Consider the following 10,431-nt stretch of genomic DNA (forward strand, 5'->3'; position numbering starts at 1 on the left):
TCTCATCAGTACGCAATTAAAATTCTCCACAATAATTTAGAAAATAAATACGACAAATAATCTTCCTCTTGAAGTAAAACATCTAATAATTGTATCATTTTACTACCGGAGTTAAGAAACTCTATGTTGCAATCAGTTATAAAACTGTGCTTATATCTAAAAAAATTAAAAACTAAAAAAGTCAAATTAAATTAAAATTCGAAGATTAATTTTTTTAAGCTAAATGGTAAGTATCTTCGAAATATTCAGTTTGCTGCGTTAATTTCTTGAAGCATACAGAGTACTAAACTTTTAAACTTTAAATTTTATTTAGAAAATAGACAACAACTAGCATTGAAACTTTAATTTTAAGTTCTTAAAAACCAGAAAAAGTTACGTTATTCGTTTTAAAAACACKTATTTATWWWMMRKWWKKYCCCSGRWTKRRKTTWMMARRRGRARAAAAAAWTWAAWTTTWWYYTTKRAWTTWMSKYMAAAMYKSMMMRGRAAAAMMWTTTTTTGCTTTACCTGAAACGAGCAAGTCTGTAATTAGAACTTCATTATTCTAACTCAGTAAAAAATATGTTTTTTCTTTGATTTTAGACTTAGAATAATTTTTCTCTGCTTTTTAAGTTATCACATTGACGGTTTTATTAATTTGACAACTATATGTTACTTATTAATTAAATAATAATAGTCCTTGTTAAAAATGACTTTGGTTTTTATCTTAAAGCTTTTCTTTGAGTTGCTATTTATTAAAATTATGTTTTTCACAAACATTTTTGTTATTTAACTCGTAAACTCATTTGTCAAAGTGACATCATTCTTAAAATAATTAAACCTCTAATGTGATAGGACTTAAAAAGCAAAGAAAAATTATTATTATAAGTCCAAAATATAAAAAAAATTTCTACTAAGTTACAATAATGAAGTTTTAATTACAGATTTGCTGGTTTAAGGTAGAGAAAAAAATGTTTTTCCTTTGCAGTTTCGGCGTAAAATCAAAGATTTTTTTTTCCTCTTGTAAACTCAATCCGGGGACATACTGTATATTGTATTTATTAATGTAATGTATATAAAACAAAATAAATTTCAGAAATTGAAAAAAAAATACATAATTCACATTTAACATAAATGATTGTACGAAATACAAAATACAAAATTATAATATGGTGGTGTTCTATAAACTTAGATAAAACATATTTTTAGTACATATTTTGAAACATCCTGTATAGAAAACAGTGCTGACTAGCTGTTTGAAATTATTTGATATCATTTCAGTTTAGAAAAAAATTGAATACYAAATAGGTAAGTACCTATTAGAAAATATAAGCATTTTTTTACTGTCACTTTACACATTCTTAAATAGATTATCTTTTATAAAAAAATGCAAGTTAAATTATACAATTGTATTATATTTTTATACATTATATTTTTAAATGGTAAATTATAGATAAAAAAAAATAAAAAACACGATTTTTTAAATTTTATATATGACATAAATGTAATGAAAACTGTCGCACTAAAAAAAATTTCTTCAAAATTTTAGTGTGCACTAAATTGAAAAATTGTGAGACGCAAGAACGCGATCGAATTGTTGCATCTAGCTACATTAAAAGCATTCCACACCCGAGCTTAAAATTTTCCTTGGAATTAAAATGCGCAACTGAAGAATTCTTTTCAGCATGTATGTAGGTAGTTATTTCTTCCGCGATGCGTGCGTCCACCCAATAAATCTCTTTCCCGTTCGCACATAAATGGATTATGTTATTGTAGCGCAAAAAGGTCCGAGTACAGGCAATATAAAACCTCTCGACATGCTGTATTCCCATTTGAAAGCACTCACCGATAATAATCTTCCTTGCAGTAAATGTTCCCATCTCGGGCGAAACAAGTCAGCTCCGTATCCAGAGGAAGTTTACATTCGCAACATTTCAAGCAGGAGGCATGCCATTGTCTGTCGACGGCCAGGAGGTAGTAACGGTCCTGGATTCTGCCTCTGCAGCCGGCACATGTMGTCCCATCTACGGCCGAAGAACCTCCAAGGCTGGAGCACGGCGAGGAGATGGCGCGTTCGATCGATTCGCGCTCCTTCAGCATCTTGCACGAGCCCAAAATCGACTGAAGCTGAAGTTGAGGCTACCTAGATGGGGAAAAACATTAAAAGGTGCAAAAATTCAAGTGGAGTGAAATTTAATTGCAAGTGTAACGGTTTGGTAATAGAGGTCTGGTGGCGCTTTCCGCGAGATAGGCGCCCAGACGGCCGGCGAGSAGATATGGGACAGAAAAATATACACAGTGGGCGAGAAACGTTACACAGAACACAAGTAGGTTAGACRAACTGTTGATTTGATTCATTGATTCAAAATGGTGTCGTCGATTTTTTTTTAATAAAAAGTACAAGAGACGTGAATTAATTAATACCTTATGATAACAATCATTTCTAATTGTTAAATCACATATTTATCAAATCAAATACGTAAAAAATTAAACACACTATAAGAGTTTTAAAAGTATATACCAGGGGACCGTTACCTCTGGAGTTAGTTGTACAAATTTTTGGAATTTTAATAAAATTATTTTGGATGTATTTAAAATTATTAAAATTATATTTGAATTGTTTGGAATTACTTGAAAATCACTGGAATTTTTCTGGAATTGCAAGCTTTTTTTTGGAATCATTAGAATTCTTTTTGGAATTACTGGAATTCTTTTTAGACTTATCGGGGACAGTTTCTTTTAAAAATTACACTAAGTTAGAACCATCTGAATTATTTTGAAATTACAGGAATCATTTTTTAATTACAAAAATTAAATTAGAATTACTGAAACTAAGTTGAAATTATAGAAATTAATCTGAAAATAATTGAAATATAATAGATTATTAAAACTTCGATAAAAAAATTTTGGAATTACTGAAATTATTTGAGAATTACTGGAATTTTTGTAGAGTTATTCTAAAAATTGTTTTTAAAATTCTGATTTTTTTTTGAATTATCAGACATAATTTTTTTCCAAAAAATTTTTTAGAACTATTGGAATATATTTTACATTACAGAAATTTGTTTTCGGATTAAGAAAATTACGTTGAAAGTAAGAATTACAAAAATTAATTTGGAATTATGAGGATTAATCTGAAAGCAATGAAAATACCATGGATTATTGGAATTACTAGAATTTTGGTAGATTTTTTTTGGAATTACTGATTTTTTTTTTGAAATTAGAATTAGTAGTACATATTTATTTTTCCAAGTTAATTGCTCTCGGTACATTTTTCCATTTTAATGCATTTTTTTTTACTTTTCACGGTGAAGCAAACAAAGTAAATTTAAAACTCCCCCTGATAAAAACTAACGCTGCTCTTTTAACAATAATGCTTGAATTTACGCAAACTAAATTCAAGAATACATAATCTTAACTCAAAATTTAACCTTTGAAGAGCTATATCTTGTGAATAAAGCCTCAAACAATTTTTTGTCATAAAAAGTATTAACTCATTTGGATGTCTTTTATCACCACCCAATAAGAGGTGATTCGCGACTTTTGAATCACCTGTAGAAGAAATAAGTTTCAAACAACGATTCGGAATATTTTATTCCTTTTTCATGTCATCTTGCTAAGATTTTGACGATCTGAAGAATGTTGCTAAAAAATTAACTAAATGTGTTTTTTTTATTCTGCCTAATAATTCCTAAATTAGTGAAAAAATGTATGGTGTAACTCGAAAACAACTARGTATGTGCTTAGAATAAGACGATTTCTTATTTTACGTTGAATTCTAAAAAAGTCAATTTATTAAACACACCTCCATACTTAAAAAAAGGGAAAAATTTAACTTATGTAGCTGTAACTGTAATTGTAATTTCTCCGAAAAATGTTGTACAATTTAACAATTTTTTTTAAAGAAAATTAATAAAAATTTTACAAAAAACAAGGTAAAGTATTGAGGTACAACTTATTACATTTATATCACAGYATTAAAACGCAAAACAACTCTTAAATTTTGGTTTTGACAATTTTTATTTTCTACAATCTTCAATTCATTCTTGTCTTTAGCAATTTTATGTAATTTTTGTTAAATTTTTTGCAGAATGTATTTTATGTTGCATTTAATTTTTTTGTAGCTCATTATCTTAGATAAWTCAGCCTATATACAGGTTGTCCGGAAAGTCGCGCTCTTTCGTGACACGTATCATCGGGTAATGCCCTGGACAACATGAATAATGTTAAAAAAAAGTATCTATAARAATTTCAAAGTTATGAGAGTTTAAATATTGCACCTTGACTCTATAATTTTTCAAGTTTTTTTGCTACAGGCTATTAGRAGAGGAAAGAAAGAAGCTGTATCTTAAATTTAGTGTTATTTGTGGCTTTTATTGGCAAAATTTTTGTACCATTACTAAATAATTATAAAAAACATATACAGGATTATCAGTATTATTAAATAGACATAAAAAAATGTCAAATGTGAAAAAATAAATGTCAAAATTTTTTGACATAGAATTTTTAAACATTTTTTCAGTACTTTGGAGGGTTACCCAGTTACTCCCTTTCAAGGAAGTGCGCGATTTTCCGGACACCTTAATGTTGAAATATTTTTCATACAGTTGTAAAACAAATTAAATTATTAAAGTTACTAATTAATAGAGCAAATAATTYATAATTTTTAAAGCTTTTCAATATTTTTTCAGCAGCTTTGTGAGACCTAAAAAAATTGAATCTTCATTTATTAAAAAAAAATACAATAAGTGCCAAAATTGCTGATGTTTAAAGATTTTTTATCATCACAAATTGTTAATTTTGAATTATTGACTTATACAGAGTGCTCCAAAACTCGCGCCCCAAATAAAAATGATGTAAAGTACGCTACCAGGAATAAAAAAAGAATGTTTAAAAAATACTGTCTATAAAAATTACGAAGTTGTAAGAGCTTAAATCTTGCACTTTGACTCTATTTATTTCTGTTGAAAAAATAATTTTCCAAATTTTTTTACTACAAGCTATTAGAAGAAGAAACAAGGAAGCTGTATCCTAAATCGTAACTCTGTTTAATGTTATTTGTGGCTTTTATTGTCAAAGTTTTTGTATCTTTACTAAATAATTATACAAAAACATATACTCGTATACCTACATATTAAATAGACGTAAAAAATATCAAATGTCAAAGAATAAATGTCAAACTTTTTTGACAAAGAATTTTTTAAACATTATTTTCATGTTATTGATATCTTATTTTACTTGAAATCTTTCTCTGGGGCGCGAGTTCTGACACACTCTGTATAACTTTTACATATTCTAAATCCACCCTGGGTATTATTGCAAAAGTCGTAGTAGAGATACTTGTATACCAAAATACTTTAATAAAAAATATAGTTTTGTGACATTTTTTTGTTAGGATTTGTAGACAGAATTTTTTGTGTTCTTTGTGATATTACCGAAATAGTGCTTTACCCTCGACTACATCTATTCCATTATTTCTTTTCTTTTTCAGTAAGTGTTATCATTAATCCAATTTCTTAAATTATTATAAAAACAGTAAAGTTTCGTAAATAATCATCCACATATCAAYGTTATAAAGCTTTTTTCAATTTACTCCAGATTTTGAATAGAAAATTTGCGTTCTAACACCACCAAATCTGCKTCACTCCATAAATTTCATCGCCAATTTAGCATCACCGCAGCATCCGTCGCAGTGCAGACATCCTCTCAGCCATAAATCCGACACTATAGCGCAATTACAATTAGCAATTAACAAATTAACAGCGCATAGGTCTGTCCCGTGCTTCCACAAACCAAATAAACCATCGGCTTTGAATGACTCCACTCGCCGCTGAGACAAAGACGCCTTAAAACCATGACGAGGACAACRAGAAAGAATCAATTAACTTGGGGAGCTGAAGAAAATGAACGAACAACTTTCAATAATTGCATCAGGTCTACAACTGAGACTAATAAATCGGCGGCGGYGGTTTGTTTATTACAGCGCATGTTCGCCAACTTTACAACAACAAATTGCACCTTTTACAAACCGCGTGTAATATTGTTTTAATTGTTGCGTAATTGAGGAAAAGAGGAGGTGCCGTTGAGGATTTTATGGCTTTGGAATTGAGTCGGCGCTGGAAGCGGGAGGAAAATGGGATAAATCAGAAATGGGATATTTATGACTGGCWTTTATTTATAACGTAGAGTAAATTACGGCAAGCGATAATGTCGCAAACGTGACATAAATCGCTAAGAGCAAATACATGGGTTTGTAATTGATGTAAATAGCAAGTGGACTTAAAGACAAAGAATTTCAGCATTGGTTTGTGGTGGAGAACCTTGACTGGAACCCACCTCTCACCAAGGGTCGCATAAAATATTTTTCTTGTATTAATCTRTAAAGCGTTTAAAAGAAATTTTAATTTTGCTACTGTTCAGTAGTTGGTTACCTAATTGAATAATCGTAAAACATATCACAAGATCTTGTCATAAATGTCTGAGAGAAATGCGTATTATGTACGCTTGCATATCTAAAGTGCAGTACTTTACTAAATAGAGATAATAAAATAAATGTCACTTGCTGTTAGCTGCATAYGAGCGTTAAATGTTTACAAATAATTATAAATTATTTTTAGAAACTTTTCTTTCGGGTGTTTTGTTTGAATCTAACGATGAATGAGTATGTGTAGGTATATCTAAGTTAAAAATTAAGACAATTATTTTTTTATAATGCATTTTTTTTGTAAAGAATTTTTTTGATTTTGTTATTTTTCATTTATTTATTAATGAAAATTGTTATTAAAGATCTTAGAAAAAACTTTGTAGCAAACTTTAAGAGGTTCACGACCGAAGATAAAATTAAATTGATCTGTAATCTGTGTACATATTCATTATTTTTGATTAAAATGTTAAATCAATAAGAAAGGCACAATTATAAAATATAAAAAACCGTTTGTAAAAGCTATTGTAAAATAGAAATTATATGTTCCTCATATTTTTATATAGGAAGAAGTCAGCAATGGTACTGACACTGATGACAATATTAAATGAAGCAAGAAAAATGTATATAAAAAAAAATTGAAATGTGTCAATTGAAAGTTAGCAAAGTTGACAAAAATTTGGCAATTAAGTGGCAATTGTTTTTCTATTCTAGTAGTGCTGTTTTCAATTTTCTTCTATTTTCTCTATTTCATAATCATCTAATAACATATTCATTGTGCGCTTAGTAATCAGGCCAAAATAGTAAAATTTAATAAAAGGATAATTTTTAAAAGTGGTAGAAATATTTTTCCWATTGCATTTAAAAAAAAAGTTTAACAATGAAAACAATTATAAATAGAAAAATTAAAAGACAAAAAAACAAACTTTTTAGACACATGTTATAACAACATTTTTGTTAGAGCTCCTAAAAACACATTCAAATCTCTTATTATACAGGSTCGCTAAAAAGTATGGATATAGTTAAATATTATAAAAACTATTCACTAAAATTTGGTACATGCTTAAAAGTATTTACCTAAATTCAATTGTCTCAGATGTTTATCAAACTTCTGTCTCCATTTGTTCTGAGGATACAAGGCTGACTTGATTTTTTTTATGACAAGAAAGGTCAAATTTAATATTTTTATTTGTGCTCAATGTTAAAGAGTGCTTTTATCAACTAATTTCAGTAGATAAAGTAGTTTTTTATCGCCTAGCGAAATAAAGTAATTTTTATCCACTGTTTATATTTTATTAATTAATTTCAGAAGATAAAGTACTCTTTTATCGCTAATAAAATAAAGTAATTTTTATCTACTGTTTATATTCTTTATTTTGTACAAGAAATTCTGGTAGGTGAGTACAAAATAAAACGAAATATTAGGTATACACGACGATAAAGATTGTTTATCAACTCGTGAAAAAAGTTCACTCGTGACTTCGTCACTCGTAAACTTAACTTTTTTAYTCGTAGATAAACAATTTCTCTATCGTCTTGTATAATAAATAACTAGGTATTAAGGTAGGTACTTTTTTCTGAGTTCTAAAATGTAACAGATGCGCATATACCTACCTTATTTAAAAAAAAATCGAACWAAATCTTTTTTTAGCCYTGGAAATGTTGTCTTTATCTATCATTATCTCTTTGCCGCTTTAACTTTGMCCAAAAAATAAGTAAACTATTTTCCAAATTTCAAAGTGCTCTATAAGAAAGTATTTAGCTGTATCCATACTTTTTATGGATCCTGTAAACCTATATTAATAATGTGATCAGAGCATTTCTCSAAAACAGTTATTCAGTGATTCAGATTTTAATCATCATATCATCATCATATACCTAATAAACAYTTTGTTTTTTTTAGTGTATTATGGCATTATAACACACGTGTGTATTGTAGACGTCATAATTCGTTTAAAATCAACATAGTTAATAGTTATACCTTTTTTGTACACGCTTACGAAAATGGTTATTTTACGGAGTCATTTAAGTTCCTAAAATAAGCCTTTTTTGGACTCYATAACAAAATACCTAAAACTGTTATTTAAGGTACAAGTACCTAAAATACAGTTTTTGCGAAGAGTTTAGATATAATTTTTGCACAATTCTGAAATCTCTACCCTGGTAATATTAGGTATACAATTTTTATTCTGTAACAATATACACTGTGTCAATTTTAAAACTTGCAAKCGGCAATATCAAAACCGTTTTGATGGTTGTTAGGGGGAATCAAAATGACATGATAAGAGCCGCACTTTCACTCACCTTTAAATATAATTAAAAAAAAATGAAAATTTAAAGCATACTATGATTGTGAAATTAAGTTGGCAACACTGAAAATACATATCTAAATTTTTTTTCTCGGCCAAAAAGTTTTGTACATTATTTGTGCGTTAGGTATTTTATAGCGTTCAGTTTTATTAAAGCTCTCAGTTTCGCTTCGAGCTTCAATATTATAACTTTACGTGTAATCACCTACCGCACGTGTATAGAGATGTAGGTATCGGTAGGTACTATCGGTAAGTACAAAGTTAATCAGCATAGATATACCTAGTTGCAATATTTGCGTTATAGTCGCTGTATTTGTGTGGGAGTAAACCTTTTAGTGCAATACAACTAACTGTGATAATATATGTACAGGATGCGCCAAAACTCGCGATCCAGAGTAAAATGCCATGTGAGGTAAGRTACCAGGAACATGGAAAAAATGTTAAAAATATTCTATCTATAAAAATTTCGAAGTTATAAAAGTTTAAATTTTGCACTTTGACTCTAGTTATTTTTGTTGGAAAAATAATTGTTCAAGCTATTAGAAGAGAAAACAAGAAAGCTGTATCTTAAATTGTATCTCTGTTTAATGTTATTTGTGGCTTTTATTGGCAAAATTTGTTGTACCTTCACTAAATAATTATAAAAAAACATATTCAAGATCATCAGTATCATTAAATAGACATAAAATAATGTCAAATGGCAAAAAATAAATGTCAAAATTTTTTAAACATTTTTTCCATGTTCCTGGTATCTTATCTTACTTGAAATTTTTCTCTGGGGCGCGAGTTCTGGCGCAGCCTGTATTTATTTTCCAAAAAAATTGTGGTACTTTTGAGGCTTTATATTACATTTTTCACTAACTRGTATGATGAGAAAAAAGTTTTTCCAACCAGTGATAAAATATTTATTAAATTAAACAAATTATCAGAAACACGACAATGATAACTACAAAAGTAGAAGCATAAAAGAAAAAACAAAAATATAGAACAAACATTTAAAAAGTTTTATTTTATGTATAAAATGAAAAATAAAATCAGTTTATAACATGTCAAAAGTAAATTAAATTGCAATAACTTCGTTTAAACATAATCAGCACTAACTTGAGCTGATATAAAATWTGTAAAATAAGACAAATGACTGTTATAATTGACAGCAGCACCCCCACTMTTTCACTTTACTAACCATTACTCTTGCAATTATCATGTATTATCATCAAAGAAGACCAGTCTTTATCGCTTAAAAAGTCWAAAATATAAACTTCCATGTTTAATTGTTGTTTTCCGACCGGAAAACCAAGACAATTAATAATCCTCAACAAAGGATCAAGATAGTCGCGAAAAATYACCACCAATTATAATTAATTCGTTTATCAAGACAGTTGAGGCGATTACCTGGCAACGCCGCCCATAATCCACAAGATCTGTCAAAACAGCACAGCACAACACTCGCGACGTTTCGAACCCAGCCACCGTGCAGTTTACCGTCGGTATAGTGATGCATCTAAGGCCCCGTGCGTCTCTCTCAGGGATGCTGCATTGGCCACGCCTTAACCACCGCGCCACGCCCTAGTCGATGCGCCGATGTCACGACGCGTCCAATCAGCCGCGTCTGACGACCCCACCGCGCTAATCTCGCCCGCCCACGACCAGATTGTCATCTGTCGAGTCAGGTCGGCAACGCCGACTTGACGATTGATTTATCGGAGTCCCTAATTCGGATAA

General features: G+C 29.4%; 1 protein-coding gene across 1 annotated transcript in view; it reads right to left on the bottom strand.

Moving 5' to 3' along the window:
- LOC123016154 (LIM/homeobox protein Lhx9-like) overlaps positions 1-10,193 on the bottom strand; it is a 31,452-nt gene extending 21,259 nt beyond the window's left edge. Inside the window, exons 1-2 of the mRNA XM_044416379.1 lie at positions 10,102-10,193; positions 1,826-2,122 (exon numbers count right to left, since the gene is read on the bottom strand). Of these exons, the coding sequence (XP_044272314.1) occupies positions 1,826-2,079 (254 nt within the window). The 5' untranslated portion in view covers positions 2,080-2,122; positions 10,102-10,193. The remainder of the gene's footprint in view (positions 1-1,825; positions 2,123-10,101) is intronic.
- Between the last annotated feature and the right edge of the window lie 238 nt (positions 10,194-10,431).

Source organism: Tribolium madens, unplaced genomic scaffold, assembly GCF_015345945.1.
Source record: "Tribolium madens isolate multiple individuals breed KSU strain unplaced genomic scaffold, Tmad_KSU_1.1 Scaffold_11;HRSCAF=98;Tcas5.2_LG3b, whole genome shotgun sequence".
Taxonomy (NCBI): Eukaryota; Metazoa; Arthropoda; class Insecta; order Coleoptera; family Tenebrionidae; genus Tribolium; species Tribolium madens.